The 22,576-nt window shown below is 30.1% G+C and overlaps 4 protein-coding genes across 7 annotated transcripts; 2 read left to right on the plus strand and 2 right to left on the minus strand.

Moving 5' to 3' along the window:
- The first annotated feature begins 1,123 nt into the window (after positions 1-1,123).
- Mts (protein phosphatase 2 catalytic subunit mts) lies at positions 1,124-6,279 on the plus strand. The gene is made up of 6 exons (XM_070303259.1): positions 1,124-1,450; positions 3,015-3,224; positions 3,424-3,687; positions 3,780-3,952; positions 4,097-4,204; positions 4,479-6,279. Exons 1-6 carry the CDS (start codon positions 1,349-1,351, stop codon positions 4,549-4,551), a joined length of 930 nt encoding a protein of 309 aa, XP_070159360.1. The 5' UTR covers positions 1,124-1,348; the 3' UTR covers positions 4,552-6,279.
- A 1,218-nt stretch (positions 6,280-7,497) lies between these two features.
- LOC138937230 (solute carrier family 25 member 16) lies at positions 7,498-14,778 on the minus strand. 2 transcript variants are annotated; one of them, XM_070303271.1, is made up of 8 exons: positions 14,387-14,778; positions 12,852-13,114; positions 12,170-12,262; positions 11,873-12,006; positions 9,506-9,691; positions 8,980-9,133; positions 8,365-8,506; positions 7,498-8,014 (listed from the first exon to the last, which is right to left on the minus strand). In XM_070303271.1, exons 2-8 carry the CDS (start codon positions 12,913-12,915, stop codon positions 7,840-7,842), a joined length of 948 nt encoding a protein of 315 aa, XP_070159372.1. In that variant the 5' UTR covers positions 12,916-13,114; positions 14,387-14,778; the 3' UTR covers positions 7,498-7,839. The 2 variants fall into 2 exon arrangements, 1 of the variants encoding a protein (XP_070159372.1); XR_011447478.1 differs by lacking the exon at positions 14,387-14,778 and having other exon boundaries at positions 7,929-8,014; positions 8,099-8,506; positions 12,852-13,686.
- A 1,272-nt stretch (positions 14,779-16,050) lies between these two features.
- LOC138937240 (KIF-binding protein-like) lies at positions 16,051-18,115 on the plus strand. Of its 2 annotated transcripts, none has more exons than XM_070303287.1 (2): positions 16,051-16,322; positions 16,402-18,115. In XM_070303287.1, exons 1-2 carry the CDS (start codon positions 16,265-16,267, stop codon positions 17,949-17,951), a joined length of 1,608 nt encoding a protein of 535 aa, XP_070159388.1. In that variant the 5' UTR covers positions 16,051-16,264; the 3' UTR covers positions 17,952-18,115. The 2 variants fall into 2 exon arrangements, with proteins under 2 accessions (XP_070159388.1, XP_070159399.1); XM_070303298.1 differs by having other exon boundaries at positions 16,405-18,115.
- A 120-nt stretch (positions 18,116-18,235) lies between these two features.
- Positions 18,236-22,328, minus strand: Fbxo42 (F-box protein 42). 2 transcript variants are annotated; one of them, XM_070303311.1, is made up of 8 exons: positions 21,982-22,071; positions 21,738-21,879; positions 21,536-21,678; positions 20,957-21,114; positions 20,723-20,853; positions 20,099-20,238; positions 19,559-19,695; positions 18,236-19,466 (listed from the first exon to the last, which is right to left on the minus strand). In XM_070303311.1, exons 2-8 carry the CDS (start codon positions 21,862-21,864, stop codon positions 18,920-18,922), a joined length of 1,383 nt encoding a protein of 460 aa, XP_070159412.1. In that variant the 5' UTR covers positions 21,865-21,879; positions 21,982-22,071; the 3' UTR covers positions 18,236-18,919. The 2 variants fall into 2 exon arrangements, with proteins under 2 accessions (XP_070159412.1, XP_070159407.1); XM_070303306.1 differs by having other exon boundaries at positions 18,237-19,466; positions 21,536-21,879; positions 21,982-22,328.
- Positions 22,329-22,576: the final 248 nt, after the last annotated feature.

Below are 22,576 nucleotides of genomic sequence, written 5' to 3' on the forward strand. Positions count from 1 at the left end.
CTCTTTGAAATGTCATTCTAAAGCAATCCATGTATTTTTCCATATCTTCGGTCAGCATTTCTTTAACAAAATTCTCACCTTTACTCCTTGTTTTAATCTTCTTTCTATATTAAATATAAATCGTATCCAATTTTCGTTTTTTTCTATTATTCTCATTTTTTTTGCAATTATATACAACGAGTAAAATTTACGATCTTGTGGCGTAGTTCTTGCTTTTGAAATATATACCAATTTTATTTAAATTTTTTCAATAATCCGCAAATAATGATAAATAATTTTTCAGAATTCATATTGACACAGTTCATATATTATGTATGGAATTTATGAATTTTGACAAGTATATGCATGTGTGTGTGATTCCGATCTGCTTGAATATTGTCTCTACTGTCCCATGTAGCGGAAAATACGTAACCTGTGCGAGCAAATAATATACACTATTCCGATAGATACAATGAAAGAATCTATAAGAAAGGTCTTGTTGATTGGTAAGCGCAACTTGCGTTTCCGCGAATTCCGCTCCATATGGGATAGTAGAAAATATATTTCAGCGGAGCGCAATTGGCAGAATATCTGCGATTGGACAGATTTCGTTCCGCCATTCCGCATTATGCATACGTTCCGTACTATGGGACCGCACCATAGACATAGTATATCTAGACCGAGCGTTTGCCATTATTTATGAAGTGGGGATAAAGATACACGTAGAAAAGGACATACTCTGTTTCGTGCCCCTTGCGTTCTCTCTCGCTCGCACATAGCATAGCGCTCTCTTTTGTCATGCTACGTGCGAGCGAGAAAGAATGCAAGGAGCTCGAAACAGAGTATGTCCTTTTCTACGCGCACCTCGGCTCCCACTTTTCAACACTCGGTCTAAATATACTATAATGTCTATGGCTATGGACCGCACCATTACCATCATTGAATTAATACGTAATGTAGTTTGCCGTGTCTGTCTAATAGCCGCAATGTCGTTGTCAATCGCCATTGGTCGAACGAGCCTCGCATTGCGATACCGATTGACGGACGTCAGCCTCGGCCATGGCCCATGGCCCACAGTCTCGGCCTTGGCGGGGGTGTACCACGCATCGCGCATGAGTACAATTTGACGTCACCGCGCCAGCGCTCGGGCTCGGCGTTCGGCCATTTTGTGCGAATGAGCGCTGCTCTCCGCTCTTACGGGATATTTGTGTCGCGGGACTCTCTCTCAAGCCAGTGGCTGGGAAAGAAAAACCGAATGATTTAATTTCGCATTAGGGGTGCTCGTTCGGCGACGGATTACATGCGACAGTGAAGGTGTGCAGGATTTATACCGTGCATTAATTTCCGTGCAGACCCGGAAACAGGTACGATGGAGGAGAAGGCGTCGCTCAAGGAACTCGACCAGTGGATAGAACAATTAAACGATTGCAAACAACTGACAGAGAGCCAAGTGAAAACCCTCTGCGATAAGGTACTCAATCGCTTCGCGGAATCGATCAATTTCACATGATCCCATTCGCGTTTCGCGTCGCATGATTAAATGATCCCAGTTCGATTGCATCGCACGCTGTTCGAATAGGAACACTGTGCTACAGTACCGACCTCGGTTAGCGCGTGCACCGCCGTCAAACATGGTTCGTTGAAATGTCACGCGTATTTCATTAGAACATTCGCTTTCGTTTCACGAAAATTCAAGATTATTAAAAAAATTCAAGAATATTTAGGATTTTCCAACGTCTTCGATTTTATATTCTCGACGATCGCGGTGACATCGATATCGAAATCTAAAAGTCGGCTAGCTCTTGGAAGCAAAGAGATTTGCAATCCTTAATCAATGACTATATTACACACGAAAGCGGGCGCGCGCGCGCGCGCGCGCGCGTGTGTGTGTGTGTGTGTGTAAGATATAATATTTATATATGTCGTTTCAGACCTGTTAATGCAATTCTGCAACAAGTGTATATTCAGTGTTGTCGCAATTAATTTATACATCTCTTCCTAAGTGTGTATCATTTGACAATTTCTACAAAAGATGAACAGTGTTACCATTTTTACAGATTACAATTATATATAATATTACAATATCAGCAATAACATCTCTCATTCCTTCTTATCTCTCTGTTGATACATGTAGACAATTGATTGATGATGTATTTGTTTGCTATGAATCAGTATGCAATGGACTGAAATATTTTTCCATTAGATTTAAACTAACATGGAGAAATAATAGTTGCTTGAAATTGAATAGGATATTAGCCAAAATTTTCTGGTATCCAAGCTTCAACTACGAAAAGTCTTGATATATTTTATTACAATTTTTGAAAAGTAATAGTGTAATACAAATAATTTCTTGCAAGAATTAAAGAATTATTTGAAGAATAATTTATTTGATTATCATGAGGTTTATTTCAGTTTCTAAATTCTAATGGTAAATAGATATTGATTATCATATTAAGATAATGAAACAAGTATTTTTGAATGGGCTATATTTAGACCTTTGAAGATAATATTATAGCTATAACGCACTTCACAATAATGTATCGCTGCATTGCATTCGTATATTATGCCAATTGGCCAAAGCATCTAGTTTTCTAAATGCGTGCCAGTAATTGTATCTGTAACTGACAATTGAAATTCATTTAGAAGAAATTTATCTGAGCATTACAAAGTATTTCTTAATGAGCAATAGGATAATATAATCTAAAATTTTTTATTGATCTGGTATTTTATTTATTGCATTACTCCATTTTAAATATTTACATATTATTTTATATCAGATTATTTTCTGATCACAAAACATTAATACAAAAAATATTTAAATATTAAATATTAAATTATTATTTAAATATTACATTGTCTTATACTTGTAATCTGCTCTTTTCTTATTTATAGTACAATTTATCTTACTTTTTTCTGTTTTATAACAGTTAGGTTAGGTTCTCTAGGAGAGACTCTCTTCCTCTCTTTCTCTTTTTTTCTCTCAGAACAAGAGAATGGGAGACAGTATTTTATTTCATAATATCTGAAATTTCCAGGCGAAAGAAATTTTAGCTAAGGAATCAAATGTACAAGAAGTAAAATGTCCCGTAACAGTATGTGGAGACGTACACGGACAGTTCCACGATTTGATGGAACTGTTCAGAATAGGTGGCAAATCACCTGATACAAATTATCTCTTCATGGGTGACTATGTCGATCGTGGCTATTATTCGGTTGAAACTGTCACTCTACTCGTAGCTCTTAAGGTATAATATAATATATAAATAAATTTCTGTGTTATAATTCAAGATATCTATAATTTATAATCATAATTTGAAGTATATTTGTATATTTGTTAATTAATACATTCAGATGTTATTCTTTATAACATGTATTTTTTAGATTAAATAAATATGTATCATATTTATTACATATCTTTCCTCTCTTTGTTTTGTATACTTAAAGGTGCGATATCGAGAAAGAATAACTATTTTGCGGGGCAACCATGAGTCGAGACAAATCACACAAGTGTATGGATTTTATGATGAATGCCTACGTAAATATGGGAATGCCAATGTATGGAAGTTCTTTACAGACCTATTCGATTATTTACCACTAACAGCATTGGTCGATGGTCAAATATTTTGTTTGCATGGTGGTTTATCGCCGTCGATCGATACTTTAGATCACATACGTGCTCTAGATCGTCTTCAGGAAGTGCCACACGAAGTTAGTATCTGCTCTTGTTATTCCTGCAAATTCCATTACATGTAATAAGAAAATTTATCTTATCATCATAAATCGCGTCTGTTATCTAATAGGGTCCCATGTGTGATCTATTATGGTCGGATCCAGATGATAGAGGAGGATGGGGTATTTCACCACGTGGAGCAGGATATACTTTTGGTCAAGATATTTCTGAAACATTCAACCACTCCAATGGATTAACACTCGTATCACGAGCTCATCAGTTGGTTATGGAGGGTTATAATTGGTACATACAAGCATCGATATTATTTACTTAGTTTTAAAATATTTAACAATTTTTTTTCTACTGTATGTGTGTATAACTTAATATAGAATATTCTATAAACAGTTTGCAATAAATGATATCATTTATAACATGTTATTGTTTCAGGTGTCATGACCGTAATGTTGTGACTATATTCTCTGCACCTAATTACTGTTATCGTTGCGGAAATCAAGCTGCTATCATGGAATTGGATGATGCTTTAAAATATTCATTGTAAGTATGACTTTAATACATTTATATATATATATATATATATTTAAATTGTGCATATTTATTTTCAAATTGCATTATTAAGATATATAACTAAGATAAATAACTTTATACATATTAAATGTAAAACATAAATGTATGAAATATGTATGATAATATGATAATCTCAAATGTGCTATACTGCACTAAAAAAAAATTTATTATGTGTAAAGAAAGATATTTTCAAATTGTAAAAGTATAATAAAAACGCAATTAATTTTCTTTATTTTTATCACAGCCTACAGTTTGACCCAGCACCAAGACGTGGAGAACCACATGTTACCAGGCGAACGCCAGACTACTTCCTCTAAGAGGTTAGGCTTCAGGGCTAAGTGTCAAGGTAGGGGAATGGAAATCACGCGATCCTGACTTTATAGTGACGCCAGATAACATAACTTATAATAGAACATCGCTAAATGAGTGTGAGGCTCAAACAAGTTCTCATATGCCACATATAGCTCCAAGTATTATATCATGGCTCACTTTGTGGTGTCTCATTGAGAAATAGAATAGATTACACGCACGTTTTGTGCGTGCCTTACACAATACATGTAGACACAACATTACTCTTGTACACTAAAGAAGAAAAATGAATACAATAATGTACACACGTATTGATTAAATTCACTTGTAGCATTGAGTTTTACAACTTTTATTATATCCGCTTGTATTTTTATTATAAAGAAACTGAATATGCACATACATTCGCGCGTAATAGATAAACAAAAAATATTGGTAAAATGGTATTATTTTGTAATCTTGAATGAGAATATTGATAATTTTCATCGAGAATAATTGTACTTGTACACAAAATATCTCGTATATTCTAAACCAAGTTATTTGTCACATGCAAGATTCCAAAAAAATATACCAAGATGATCATAATTTATATTTAAGAGAGTGTCACATTTATTATTGGTGTGAATGGAGCATGAAATGTTCCACTTGAAAGAAAGATGAGTTGATGCAATAGTAAATTAGTATGTTTATAAATTGTGCTGTATAAGAATTCAATAAATATAATTTCTATGTATATAGAGATTATTAAAGAACCTTTAATAATAAAAGTTAATATTAAATTGTATTATTGTATTACACATGAATTCATCAGACAATAATTTTGTTAGAATTATAGTTATCTATTAATTTTATATAATATGTAGTATTCATTATTTTTAAGCACAAAAGTAAATATTTTTATCTAAATGATATAAAAATTTTTAAAACGTACGAACGTAAGTCTTGTTTTTATTGAAATCACTTTTTATTAATTCATAACATTATTTTTCCAGAATAATACAATAAAAGAAAAATTAATGAAATTTATATATCTATATTCGCACACTTGAAATATTTTTTTTTTTTTATTTAGAAAAAATAATTATATTTAATGATATACAGCGAGAAATTTTAATTGGTCTCTGATAGATTTTTCTGTTAACTATATTTTTTTTTATATTATGAACATAATTTTTAATTTACGAACTACAATTACAAAGAGTTAAGTTATGCATTATACTGGTTAATGAATGGTAATTTAGAAACATAACGGAAAACTTTTGCATCAATTCTATCTGCCTCCTAAAGTGAAACATGTATTTTATACCGAGTGAATCTTGCATTCACATTGGTTAAACTAAAAGAAAAAAAATTGCTTGTAAACCTACTGATGATCTTTTTATTAATTAATAGATATAAAATGATGCTTCTGGTAAATAAACATGTGTAATGCAAGCCAAAGCAATCCAATGCGTTGTGTCAAATTTCATATTCATTGAATGTGTGCAGGAGCATCGTGTATAATGAGCGGCTAAAAAAAAAATGAAAAGCGTACATACATACGGACGTATTTATAGGAATAAGCATTACAATTCGAATATAATGCATAATGAAGCAATCACAATAGCGACGACAATGGATGGTGAAACAAACCTGAAATTTGTAAGATGCACATTACATAGCAATTTATTAAGACTGTAAATCCATAACACAGGACGCAGCGCGGAAATAAATTCGCGATCCTTCTTCTGCACAATGCAGGTTGAGCATTTTTTTCTTTTGTTTTTCGTTTTCTATTACACAACTATGCGTATACACATAATATATTCTCTCTGACTCTCGGACTCTACAATAATAAGAATAAATTTTCCTATAGAACAAAAACGCACTTGTAGTATTATAATGCGACGGAGTTTGATTAAAAGTACAGCAAAATAATAGGTACCAACAACCAGAACTGATTAATTTTATATTTGCTCTATTTATTGTCCTCTCTCACTGCATATTAACTTTCATGTAATGGATAAAATCAATATAGATTACTAAATATTTTGTTGAAAATATGATTAGTATATTAATATCTATACATGAATATTGTTGTTGATTTGATTTCATAATGGTATGGGATATACTGAAAAGCTATTATACATTTATAAAAACTCTTTTTACAATTTTAAATATTTTTCATTGATATAAATTTTGAAAATATTCGTACTGTATAAAATAATTAATTAATACATATATAATAATAATAATAATAATAATAATAATAATAATAATAATAATAATAATAGTCATTTGACAAATTAAACTTTTATTTTAGATTTAACTCGATAGAATTTGATATTCTTAATTTAAATATTACAATATACGGAACAAATTTTGTATATCTCAAATTAAAAATTTTTGTGATAGCTTTTATAATTTTCTAACTTATCTGGAATAATATTTATACATATATAAATCGATTGTATATGATAAATATAAAATTGGCATAGAATTAAGCCTACAATATTCTTTTACTTGACACAAGTTTTATTTAAATACTTTAATATAATTTGCAAAAATCTGGTATCGGATAAGCCCAGATTTATGAAAAGGAACAAAAAAATGCCATAAACGTATAATTATATAATGTCATCTTATTATAAGGAATTGCAGAAATAAAACGATATTATCATATGTAGACAGAGTTTTATTTGTTTTGTTGCTCTACATATTCGTAATATTTTAGAAAAAAACGCATGTTTCATGTAAGATTCATCTATTTATGCATGTTTTTAATCATTTGAACCTCTGTAAGTCACACACATACACATAATATTTTTTATATTAGTTTATCTAATACTTGCATCTATTAATAATAAAAAAAAATAAGTAATATATATTAAAATAAAACATATTTTTATTATACATACAAATAGATTTTGAAATAATACATACAAAAATATATCATATTTTTATTTCTCACACATATTTTCATTTTTCACAGGTATATAATTTTGTCGATCTATGTAAATAATAATTACATATTGAAGTGTAATAAGTTACATAATTTAATTATTCTTCAATCTTGATTTTCAATATAGATTGTTATGTAATTAAATATATCTATTTCTACAAAATATATTTATCATATTGTAAATATAATGAACAAGTTACTATTCACAATCCAGCCTTTCATGATAGATTGAACATTTTCGTAAAAATATTGAAAAACAAAAGATTGTATATTATCATTATTATTATTATTCATGAGAATACACACATAAATACATAAGAACTCTAATCATCTATTTTATGTAATATTATGTATTTAATTATAATTTTACTCCTGTGTCTAAACTTAGCATCTGTTTTGTCACCTCATACACAGCAAAACCAACTGCCATAAAAGGAATTGCTCGTAAAAAATTGATACTCATTCCACGATATAAACCTTTTACAATGCCGTCCTCAATATATATCATCTTAATTGTAGACAACATTCCAGACCTGAGAATATTCATTTTATATAGATTAATAATATTCAAATAAACAAATTTACTCATTTACTATAAATTTCTGCATTAATGGTACCTGAACCTCTATTCTGTAATTTTCAACGACAAATACGCTATAGTTATGCGTCCCTGCGCAGCTATTTCTCGATACGTTTTGTCTGCGCAACGACACGTAACGATAACGACATCGTTGTTACAAAGTTAGAGAATAGGCCTATTATGGAAATATAATAACGATAGTAATTTAAAAAAGTATTGTAAGGTTAAACACAAGAGAGCCGTTTTAATTTCTGTTGCAAGATAAAATTCTTGGAGAATATTGTTGTATATCATATTACTTACGCATATTTATGTGTAGTTGGATTCATCATTGCCAATTGCATACGTCTCTTTGTAACATCCAATGGATAAGAGAAAGTATGCGCTACAGCACCGGCCGCGCCTCCACATAAAAGTTTTGCTGGTATATTTAATATAAGACTATCTGCAACAATGAAATATAATATTATTATGTTTACTTTTATTATTTATCGTTAAAAACGCCGATTCTTTGATCTTAATGCGTTGTTAATCCTTTAAATTTGTGATTGGCAAATTTTTTGAAAAGAGAACATGGCTTTAAGTTAAATAGGCCCAATAAAAGAAATAAAAAATAACATAAATTTCATTTTTTTTCTAAAAGAATTTTCATTCAGAAAGCAATTTTGCAACTTAATTATATCATAATTATTCGATTGAGTAATAGAGAAATGGGGGATACATATGTTCATAAATAGAAGGACATCGTAATTGTAATCATCCTATCATTACAGTTTTGCTGGATTCACGAAATAATGTATACATAGGAAGCATAGACCATTGAACCAAACATATAATAACATAACTCTCTCTTTATCCGAAATCTAAAGTTTCTATAGTCTACCCATTAGAAAATATAAAATGAGCAATCTAACTCACCAGTTGTTTTATATTCAGAACAAAGATACTGTGGTGCATATTTCAAGCAAAGGTATTTTAATTTCTCAAATGTATAGAAGGAAAATCCTGCATAGGGTATCATGCCTAACATATTTGGCCAGAATCCTCTATATAATGCTCGTAGGCCACCTTCCTGAAATATTATCTTTCCATTAACTTCATTAACTTGTACTGATTCAAACAAAATCCAAATTGTGAAAAGTTATCAAAATTTTTTCATGTAAGAATATTTGGATTTCATAAGAAGATTAAATCTTTCATATTATCTTTCGTATTATCAATATATACATGATTCAATTGTCTATATGTGTTTAGGTTTAAAGTCTGATCTCATTCTCGTATTCAAAATTTATTTTGACAATTATCCTAATTTATAACATAACTGAATATAATTAAGGCAATTCTGTTATTATTGTAGTACAAAGGCACAAATATAGTTTTTATAGGTTTAAATACATCTTTTGAAGATAGAAATAAATCATCTGTATTATTTATATATGTGTACCTCTTTAAACATTCTAACAGCAGCATGTTTAATTCCAGAATAAAGTGTATTGCTGGTAACTTGAAAGGCTAATCTTGCTCTGATGGTATCAAGTGGATATGTAATTGCAGCTGCTGTGACACCTCCGGCAGCTCCAGCTAAGAACCCATCTATATGTGAACCATGTTTGAATAATTTTCCTAAACGCTGACAAAAATTACGCAAACATTATATCAGTTCTTTTAACATTTACAGCTTGACGAGAACAAATAGAGATCGATTATACGTGTATAATACAAAATAAATAAATAAGGCTTTTTCAGTTATGATAAGTCTTATCTATTTGCTCTATATTATATAAAGTAGACCATTTTAATCAATCCACTGGAATATTTCAGAGTCTTTAAGCTTAAAACAAAAATATATCAGATTAAAGTTGTTTGATATCGAGAGGGTCATCTGATGATGATCTTCATTTGACTTTGGATTCAAGTCCAGAGGATTATTTCAAGGTCAACTTAATTTTTTTTTAAATAGAACTCCCTATTTTTTATTGTATATTTTTATAATCCTTGTTGAGACTTTTTTAAAACATTATGATAAAGTATTTTTTCAGTAAGTATTTTTCAACTTATTTTATATCTTAATCTGATATATTTTGATACTAGCTGGCGTTTTTTTCTCGCGCGCTCGATTTGTGAGAATGGGCAAATATAGGTCAATTATGATTCATATCCTGAAAAGCTCCTGAGATCTCTAGAAACGTACTGATGAAGATTTCATTAAAATTGGTTGTATAGTTTTTACATTAAATTAGAATATAGAGCGTGAACGATGTATTTTTTTCCGACTTCACGCACGTTCTTCTTTACTGCTTGGCTCCTAGACGTTGCAATGCGATGATATGTAACCTATGTTACTTAGGAAGTTTTAAGTTAGCCACCAGCGAAAGATTTTTTCAAATTGGTTCAGTAGTTTCTGAGATTATCCCGAACAAGCAAACAAACTTTACCTCTTTATAATATAATATAGTGTAGATATAGATAAAAAATGAAATATCTTGTAAAATATTTAGTTTTCGATAATCTTACTGTAATATTTTTATGCGCAGAATAATAAGATGAATCAATTGGTGTAAAAAACACAAATAATTGTTTAAAAACATACATTATTTATATGGATTATTTAATGAATATAAATAATTAACCATGGATAATTATCCAATACACATAAATAATTACATACTTTTTCTAAAAAGCAATTATTTTCTTTATACCAATTGATTTGTTTCATTATTCTGTATATAAAAGTATTACGGTAAGATTATTGAAAACTAAATATTTTACGAGATATTTTATTTTTTATTTCAGAATATGTCAGATTAAGATATAAAATAATTCGAAAAATACTTAATGAAAAAATACTTTATTATAATATATTGAAAAGATCTCAAGAAGGATTATAAGAATATACAATAAAAAATAGAGGATTTCATTTAAAAAAATTAAGTTGATCATGAAATAATCTTTTGGACTTTGATCCATGGTCAAATGAAGATCACCATCAGATGATCCCCTCAATACCAAATAACTTTTATCTGAAACAATTTTTGTCTTCAACTTAAGGGCTCTGTAAAATATTCCAGTGGATTGATTAAAATGACCCACCCTCAATACATATCCAATTTCTCTATTTTTCTTGAAATTTTTTTCTAAGCTGATTAAAAGTTAACGTTTAGTTTAATTAATTAGCAAATATTATTAACACATGCCATCAAAGCTTTATACATATGATTGTAATGAAATTGATAAAGTATTTGCCGAAAAGTAGAGAGAACCAGGTTCGATCATTTTCGTTAATATCTTTTGCAATGTCAATTTTTTTGTCAATATAGGAGGAATTTAAGATATTTAATTACAAAATAATAAAATAATAAAATTATTCATATTTAAAATAACATGATAGGGGAGATTTTAATTCAAGAGTAGGAAAAATTGGATCTAAGCAGTTATTGCAGTATTTTCAAATATCATATGTATAAAAACACAATATTTAGTTAGTTAATTGTGGCATGGCTGAAAGAATTATGTATTTACTTTGCGATTTGTAGTACGTTTATTGCTCTGTAAGTAATAAACTTTATCATTAATTCCCTAATAGTAAGTTTCATTCATTTTAATTATTTATATTCTACATTTCTCTCTAGCAAATATCTTTATGAAAGTTATTCAATATGCAAGCATGTTTTTAGAGTTTATTCAGCATAAGGTACAGCCCTAACAATAAATATTATTGTTTAAATATTATAATCTAGATAAAAATTACTATATTTAATATTGAACAATACATTGAATTTGAATAATCTCTAATATTTATTCTCTTCGTTACCTTCTTATACTGTTCAAATGCTGTAAATTGTATTGCTGCATAAGGCATAGCTCTAATCATTTGAACGAGATTGCCTTTATATAAAGCAAGGAAATTTTCACGTTGAACAATTTCCTTTAACCCCGAGAAAACACCTGCAAAGTATGTATGTATACATACATAAATACATACATATGTGTGTGTTGTGTGTGTGTGCGCGCGCGTGCGTGCATGTGTGTGTACATATGTTATAAATTCAATCATATTTCACATTGTTAGCATTCATATTACAATATTAGCAAGAATTCAATTTTTTACCTAAATGTTTATAATATTCATGCTGTGCTTGTAATAAAATTTTTATTCTGTCTAAAGGTGCTACAGTTGTTTTTGAGCACATACCAGCTACACCTATAATACATATAACAATATTTATAATATAAAATTTTATAATACATATACATTTTTAAATAAAGAAATACAATTAAAGTGTCCTGAGTTATATTTAGCTTATCTTTAAAGATATTTTTTTTGGAATATGGAATATAAAAAAAGACAATCTTGATATATATTTAAAAAAAATCTATTTCTAAACTTGTGCTTTATAAAATAATTACAAAATGATAATATAGAAGATACAAAAATTATTATACAGGATTTTTCTTTATTTTTTTTGTATAAAATTATAAAAATGTTAAAAAATTTTTGTTTTAATTTTTTAGATAAAAATCAAGATCATTTTTTGAATAAAACATTGTTCTTTTATTCTTTTCTAGTATAAAGTAAAAAAAATAAAGAGGACAATCTGAAATGGTCTTGAAATAAAATCCAATATTACAGAACTTTTCTAAAGCATTTTCTGTAGCTTTACATTCTATGTATAAAGCTCCACTTTCTATCACTTTCTTTCTCTTGTCTCAATTTACAAAACGTGTATTGCCAAAATTCTTACTAAAAAATTATGAAGTGAGATATTTTTGAGGAAATTCAAGTGACTCACCGCCGGCTATAAGATTTTTCACAATGATTTCAAAATTCTTGGCTTTTTTCTCAGATTGGTCCATGATTGCTGGATAATGCTATGTAAATCGGCTTGCAGACATAAATCGCAGGTGCAAATCATGTAAGAAAAACACGAGAGATTGCTCGCGATGAAGGACAACCTGTTCACTCAATCGATGATGATAATCGGGAATGGTCACTGACCATCACAGACCTTGAGTGATATTCCCACTCATATGAAAAAAATGCTGAATTTCCAAGCTGTCATAAAGTGAAGGGAATAAATATTTTATAATATCTTATCTTCTTTTTTTTGTCGAATTGCCGTTCTCTATTGCTGGAGTTGCAGTGTCATAGTCTTTTAAATTTTTTATTCTATTCTATTCTGTTTTTTTTATTTAATAAAATTTCAATTTCTTAGTGTATATTATATTGATGAATCTTCCTTAATCAGAGAGAAAATATTATGCCACATAATTTTAACTCACAACAGTGAAAAACTTTTTTTGCAAAAATAAATAGTTGATGATACCATCAAAATCTTTTAATCAGATGTATATACATGGGTCTTTCGATTTTCGGGCAACAATTTTAATTGGAATTATCGCATTTCCAAGTATTCATAAGTTACACAGAAGCGGCAAATGTTATGCTCAGTCATATGTTGTGAATTCCCCTCTCTTTCACTCTACAGATCACAGGCTATAGCGCTACAAGACTACAAGACTACAAGACTACAAGACTACAGAACTACAGGACTACAGGACTACAGGACTACAGGACTACAGGACTACAGGACTACAGGACTACAGGACTACAGGACTACAGGACTACAGGACTACAGGACTACAGGACTACAGGACTACAGGACTACAGGACTACAGGACTACAGGACTACAGGACTACAGGACTACAGGACTACAGGACTACAGGACTACAGGACTACAGGACTACAGGACTACAGGACTACAGGACTACAGGACTACAGGACTACAGGACTACAGGACTACAGGACTACAGGACTACAGGACTACAGGACTACAGGACTACAGGACTACAGGACTACAGGACTACAGGACTACAGGACTACAGGACTACAGGACTACAGGACTACAGGACTACAGGACTACAGGACTACAGGACTACAGGACTACAGGACTACAGGACTACAGGACTACAGGACTACAGGACTACAGGACTACAGGACTACAGGACTACAGGACTACAGGACTACAGGACTACAGGACTACAGGACTACAGGACTACAGGACTACAGGACTACAGGACTACAGGACTACAGGACTACAGGACTACAGGACTACAGGACTACAGGACTACAGGACTACAGGACTACAGGACTACAGGACTACAGGACTACAGGACTACAAGATACAAGATACAGGATATAGGATACAGGCTACAGACTACAGACACCAACGAAATACTATTAAAGATCGTCGGCCCTAGGTAAATTTTTGTGACTGTCAAGTGGGCCCGGTGGGCCCGGAGGTAATTGAAGAATGTTGACGTTACCGGCCGTTTGATTGAATCGAAGATAATTACACAAATTATTTATTCCATACGGTTATTTTATATCATCCAGTTATTATTTTATTATCGAAAACACTGACGAGATATCATTAGAGACCGATGGTCTTATAGGATTTAGCATATTACTGGAAAAAAACTCGCCACGCGCTACTGTAGGTAAGTAAATCTTGCATTGTCGATAATAAAACAGTAAATTTACAATAAAATACAATATTTATTTTGTTGTTTTTGAGGCAGTTATATAAAAGATCTATAGATTTTTGATAATAAAACAATAAGTGGATGAACTAAAATGACGGGCACCGAGTTTTTTTTTCAGTCACACTAAATCCCGTAAGCCCACTGTGGTCTTTAATGATATCTCGTCGGTACTACAGGCTACAGTACAGGCTATACAGATAGTTCATTATGAGCATAGACGCGACGATATGACTGCTACCTATATATATTTCCAAGCTCCCAGCCAGCGATCTACATAATATAATTAAACTTACGACGCATGAAAAAAATCAGATTAATTTGCTCTTTCATAATATGCATTTTTCATCATTTGCTCCATTTTACTTTTTTTATAAATAAATGATAAAGTTGAAAAATATTAATAAAATTTATAACAATATATTTATATATCGATTATATATTGATGGTTACGAAATAATTAAAAGTGAAAGTTTACACCATCTACTCTCAAGCGTTTCCACCGACTAAATTTTGTGTCAATTCGCTGCTACTCCGATAAAACTTGTAGATCAAAGTGACAGCGAAATGAACGCAGTCAGTCGTGTTTCCATCGACTTAAATTTGATTCTACGCCGCACTAGATGCGAATTAATGCTTCGGTGGAAACAAGACCCTGATTAGTTAATGCAATGCTTCGAAGCATCTCTAGCATCTTTCCGATCGCAGCCAAAGTATATTGGTGAAAACTAGGCCAATCTTTAATGTGTAGTTTGATACGGGCTTTATGTATACTCATGTTCCCTAAAGCCTATTGCACAATGCAAAGAAACAGAAATTATCCACCAATAGGAGCAGGGAATATATATTATTCCCTGTTCCTATTGGTGAATAATTTTTATTTCCTGTTCCTATTGTCTGTACTTTTATATCGTGCAATAGGCCTTACTTGAAAACTTTTTATATCTATGAACGTAAATCAACAGAGACAGAACCATAAACATAGTATATCTAGACCGAGTGTTGAGGAGTGGGAGCCGAGGTGCACGTAGAAAAGAACGTACTCTGTTTCTCACTCGCTCGTACGTAGCATGATGAAAGAGAGCGCTATGCTCTGTGAGAGCGAGAGAGAACGCAAGGAACACAAAACAGAGTATGTCCTTTTCTACGTGCATTTTTAACCCCATTTTTTAAATAAAGGCAAATGCTCGGTCTAGGGCCGGTATTCATAGTCGATTCTTATATTTAAGATCGTCTTAAGCACAATCTTAAGATGCCCTAAACCAATCACAGAGCCGTATTAACATTTTAAGACATTACTTAAGACGGTCTTGAAATAAGAATTGACTATGAATACCGGCCTAGATTCTAGATATACTACATCTATGGTCTAGATATAAGCGGGGAGCACACACTTTTGCATAAGCGCATAATTATAAGCATTAAGGAAATTGATTGGTCAATTTCGTTATGCATAAGGAAATGGACCAATCAATTTCCTTATGCTTATGATTATGCGCTTATGGAAAGTGTGTGCTCCCTGCTATACTATGTCTATGGACAGGACTGTGGAAACCCCCATATTTAAAATCAAGCACTTATAAATATTTGTTATATGTAACAACGACCTTATAAATTGAGATAAAGGTATTATTTGTTATTACTGATCCATTGAGCTAAATAATGCTAGCAATTGTAGAATACTTCATTAAACGTCGGATCAATGAATCATCTCAATCTGGTAATATACAGAAATGATTTTATTCCAAACTGTAATATCACATAGCCATGCATAATGATATTTTAATGTTGATTTTTAGCAGACGCAAGGTCACTCGAGAGCGTCGAACATATGGATGTTAATAAAAGATTTCTAGAAGTTTTGAAATCATCATTTGATGTAAAAAACTTATACGGAATGAATAAACTTTCCAAAAAAAAGAAAAAAATGATTAAAACAATAGAAACCAGGATGGATGATTTGTTTCAATATGTAACGAATGTTACTTCAACAAACGTAACATTTGATGATATTATAGTTCTTGCAATAGCTTATTTTAATATTGGTCTCGCGTATGCTGACTGTACAGATGAGGAGGAATTATATGCTGGTAAAAACTATTTCATGAGATGTATCAAACTGTTAGAAGGAAAAGAGCTGGAGCGCAAAGCTATTTTGACAGCTATAAGAGTGCTTATTGAATTAAGATGTGTTTTGATTAAACTACAGAAACCAGGAGAATCTAAACCATTATTAGATAAAGCAATGGAGCTATATTTGAAATATACAGAGGAAAAAAACAAGTATCTTGATCCTATTAATGTATCAAACATTCTTGGTATTGAAGAAGAATCAAATTTTCAGCTTTCGCTAGATAAACTTCATTTAATAACTGTAGACCAGCTAATAAAGCAATATCATCTTTGGCCCAAAGATAAGGATAGATTGGTAATATACATACATAATTTATTGAATAGACAAATATTTGAAACATTAGAGTTTCTAGATACAGAATGTTATTATTGGGCTTTAGCATCAGTTGATTTAAGTCAATACTTTTTATCAAAGCATTGTTTCACTGAAGCCAGACATCATCTTGCTGCTGCTGATTATGTGATGGAGAGATTTTATAAGGACAAATTGATGACAATAGATAAAATGACTTATTCAGAATCTATACATGCTTCAATGTTTGATAAATATCAACATGTTTGTGCCAATACTGCTAGATTCTGGGGTTTTTATGGAATTGCGCTTTTACGTTTATCAAAAGAAAGATTGTGTCAAGAAAATGACAAATCTTGCGAAACAGATGATTCAAAATCAGAATCCTTTATAAATCCTGGGAAGAAATCAATTAATTTTTTATTATTTGCTGACTTAGAAAAGAATCTAGAAAGTATTACTAGCCAAATTGCAGATACATATGTGTTAAATCTCAATGATGCTAAAGTAGTTTTTGTGAATGTTTTGAGATGGCTTGATATAGCAAAATCATATTTTACCATAGAAAAGAATTTTGAACATTATGGAAAGATAATAATAGAAATTTCCAACGCCTACAAATACTTTGCATATTTTGAACAATCCAAAGTCAAACAGATAAAAATATGTAAACTGCGAATAGAAATCTTAGAAAATACCATTAAGGAACTGTATATAAGAGCTAAAAGAAAAGAAGAATTTCTAATTTGCAAACATATTCACTTTGAATTAGGGATTGCTTATTCTGCTTTCTCGGATATGAAGACTGATAAATTGGATGATGAAACTCTAATCATGACTGTAGAATATGACACTATATTTACAGAAATACATCAATCAGTGAAAAATGCTATAGAACATTTTAAATTATATTTAAATATTTAAATCGTTGAATGTATATATAACTGAAAATTTCAATCTCTTTTTTTTGAAATTTCTATGTGTGTGCTTTTTCTATTTGTAACATTTTATATCTTGGGAAATATCTTTGTACTTTTTTCTGTTGTATAAATTATAATAAAAGTTCATTGTTTATCATTCGTATATATATGCACACGCACATGCATGCACAAAAAGCAATCTATAAATTATATAATTATGTTTGCTAAATTTATATAATAGATGATCTTTTATTTTAAAGTACAATTTTATTTATAATGTAAATAAAAAAAGATAATAGATATTGTGTTTAAAGTTGTGTTTAATATTTAAAGTTTCAATTTGTGCCATCTTTTATCTAAAATTATATTCTTCTGATATTTTACAAAGTATGTTGAATGAAATATAGAGCTGCTTTTTGTTGCTGTTCTCATATATCTGATCTTGTCTATTAATTATATTAGTACGTTCTAACAACTGCAATACATAAAGTTTTTCAAATGTAAAAACAAGCATACTGACCGATTAAATATCCAATTTTGATATGAACGAGTTATTTAGTAGAATATAAAAAAATCAATTGTTTCTTTGATAAAATACTTATATATTGTAGTATATGTTTGCATTTAGATAATTCCATATATTAAAAAATTTGAATTTTTAGCGTTAATTTATTTTCGCGTCATGTTTCTGCGTTAGAAAAGCCTCATTTATCATTGCAAACAATTTTATAAATGTTACATTCTAAAGACAACTTTATCAGATATACCATGTGGTGCTCTTTCACTATGCTAAATGTTATGTGATCATGCATGAAGTGAGAAAACGAGCAAAAAAACAAAGCGCACAACTATTATATGCATGTGCCATTCAAATATAATAGGAATTGAAAATATCAGAATAACGGAATAAAAATTGAATCTCGATGATTCCAGAATAGAGGGCTTCTGTGTATTATTAATTATTTATTAATATTAAATAACATATCGCGGCGGATTTATAAAATAGAGATCATTATATACTACAGAATCATCTACATCAGTGTGTCCTAATGTTGAATGCTCTTTACGAATACCTCCAAAAACTATTAATTCTCCTTTTCCAACTACAAGAGAATACAAAATTCTTTCATCAGGTCCTGAATGATCGTCCTGTTTTAAAGGAATCCACGAAGCATTGCAATCATCGGAAAGAACATTAGTAATATCCAACACAAATATAGATAATGTACTCTCGGCTTTTTTAAATACTTTCAGTGGTTGTGCTTTCTTATTCCGAATTTTCTCTTCCATTCTTCTTAATGATTCTAATTGACGTTGTCTATCTGTATTTGAATTATGATGCAGAGGTTGATCGCGGAATGCAGCCATGCTTAGAGTATTATCACTGTAAAATGGTATTGTTTTTGAAATATTGGCTGTATGTGATGTAGCATGTGCATTTTGTGAATGTGACCTAGAGAATGCTCCATGTCGTCCATTTATATTTTCATCTCTATCTATAGCAGATAAATTCTCCGGCCTAAAAAATTAATAATAATAATGAAATTGTTATAGTCTTTTGCATAAATCTTCATAACAGTGCTAGTTAAAACTATCATAATTGTATCAGACCTTTCATGCAAAAGATTCGACTCGCACAAACGTGGTGAAGTATTTCTTTGACAAGCAACCTTTCTTAATGAAATACTCATATCACTTGGTTTGGCTTGACATCTATTTTTACTAAGTACAATAATATAATTTCCCACCTATGCAAATAATAGCATTATAATAATTGATCTGGCAACATATACAAAGTGCGCAATTATGATTAATGGTATCAAATTTCTTTAAAACTAAGTTAGATTTGACATTGTTCTTTTTATTCAAGAAAGAAATAATATAAAAATAATTTTCTTTTATATGGAGGGATGATATTTCAAGATAGCGTTTTTTTAAGTAATTTAAGATATTAATCACATTATTTGTAAATGATCCAAATAACTCCGAAGATACTAAACCAATTATACAAAGTCAATGGTTTATAAAAATAAAATAATTATTTTTTTTTTTAAATTAAATATATTTCTATTTTTATAAAAAATATATATATATATATATATATATATATATATATATATATATATATATATATATATATATTATATATACCTTACAAGCTTGATGACACCAAATACGTGTTGGTGCCCATTCTGTATTGTGCATATTAACTTTTTTCCATGTCCAAGATGTATCTTCCATTGTCAACAACCAAGCATCATTCATGGCAGCATTTGGTCCTGTACAACCTCCTATGCAATTTCAAATATGTAACCATGTAATTACATAATTAATTGTTGCGATATTAACGAGTAAAAGTTCCAATGTAATATTCATACACACATATTGTTTTAATAATATTATTTTGAAAAATAAATATTCTATATAGTGCATACACACACGCGCACGCATACGCATGCACGCGCGCACCTTCCTCGCACACGGACATATACATATATACATCATACATACATATACATTTATATTTTATACATCTATTCCTTATTTTAATACATATCAAAGATTTCTCTCTCTCTCTTTCTCTCTTCTTTTTTCCCTCCCTCTCCCCCCTCTCACTCATTCTCTCTCTCTCTCTCTCTCTCTCTCTCTCTCTCTCTCTCTCTCTCTCAATAGTCATATATTTTCTTTGGAGTATGTACTACAAATCAAATTAACAATAAAAAGAATAATATTTAGTACAAAAAATAAATTTCATAAATAATCAAGAATGTCTACCAAGCACAAGTAGATGTTTTTTCCCAAGTTCAATTTGTGATTGGCCATAACGTGGTTGGGGTTTCAAATTTGATGTAGTTTGTTTGTGCCAATAATACGAGTCCAAATTTAAGCACCATATATCATTAGAACTATTATGAAATAATACAAGTAACATTAAATATATATGTATGTATAAAAATATTGAAATATTCATATTTATATTCATAATTTTACAAAAGTATACGTCTATACCTGTATCCATTACAAACTCCACCAAAGACGACCATTAAGTTCCCATGTATTGTTGCAGAATGTGCAGATGTCGGTGGTGGAGTTTCTAATGTATTTATAGCAGTCCATTTATTTGATTCTATAGAGTATACATGTAATTCATTAAATAATTTCCATTGCTGAAAATATAGTATATATATTATTATCTCTTTTTGTATATTTCACATATATTTTATTGCACATTTGTTTAATTATTTTATTAATTTTCTCCTTTCTTTAGCCAACAAAAACATTATAAATAAATAGATACGAGAAGATAGTTTGTAACAATTTATGAAACAAATGTCAAATAATATTGCAATTTGACTGTTTATACTTTCCAAATTATGATTTAATTACATAAATTTGAGATATATTTTATAAAGTTTTCACATATATAAAATTTAGCAAATTTTATTTAAATAAGATTAACACTTGCTTTGTATATATGTATCTAAAATAGAATAAACTGTAAATTTTTAGTAATGGCAGTCTATATCAGAACATGGCCATTATATGAAATAATATCAACTATATGATGTCTTTTTATTAAATATTTACCTGATGTAAAGGATATGGCGATGGATGAGACCAGCCTCCAAATAAAATTAAGCTTTTCTTATAATAGAGCATAGTGGCACAGGCTTTAGGTGATGGATAGTTGCCCATAGTGATTGGTCTGACCCAGGTTCTTGTGCCTAAATCTAACTGCCACAAATCATTGAATGTTGTCCATGTAGCTGTGCAACCACCAAATACGTACATAGAATTATTATATATACAAGCAGAATGTGAATGTCTCTTCCCAATGGTGAGTGTCCAGTGTGTAGATGGCAATGAATTCCACAGTAAAGATCCAAAAGCAACAGACTTTTGAAAATGTGCTTCATTATGTTCCATTACATCTAATTAGAAAGATATATATAATAAATTTATGCCACACTAACATAATTCTATTACAACGTATGATAAACATATAGAGAGTAATGAAATAAATGCATGCATACTTTTGGTGGCACGGTACCATCTTTTACAAACAAGCTTGCACTCTTGAAGATCTTTATAAGGTGGTATTAAACTCAAAATGTACTCTAATAATTCATCAGGTAGATCATCGATTTTACACTGCATTTTGCATCAAGCAATAAGTCTATCATAAAAGTTGATTATAATTTGCATGAAACTCTCGAAAGATTGAAATATCTTCATTCCCATACCAAAATAAAAAGTTTATTTTCCTAAAAATATTCTTTTTTATTTTTTATAAAGCATTGCTCTCGCGCGCGTATCACTGTATAGACCTGTTTACAATATGAGTATATATTATAGTTTCCTTTTTGTATTTTATATACATATATATATAATAAAATTTTATGTGATATATAATAAACAAAATTTAACAAACTTGAAAAAATTTTTTAATAGTTTTTATTTTTAAAGAAAATAATAACTAGACAGAAGAATGTACATACGAACATAGGTTGCGGTTGGGAAGACACTAGAAATGCTTTGAAGCATTTGATTGGCCAATCAGGACAAAAAGAGTAAAGATTTCTCTATTCTGATTGGTTAATGTAGTACTCTGCGTTGATACCACTGCTT

The sequence above is a fragment of the Polyergus mexicanus genome, unplaced genomic scaffold (genome assembly GCF_030449975.1).
Source record: "Polyergus mexicanus isolate NDT 795.1 unplaced genomic scaffold, iyPolMexi1.0 SCAF_1, whole genome shotgun sequence".
NCBI classification, from domain to species: domain Eukaryota; kingdom Metazoa; phylum Arthropoda; class Insecta; order Hymenoptera; family Formicidae; genus Polyergus; species Polyergus mexicanus.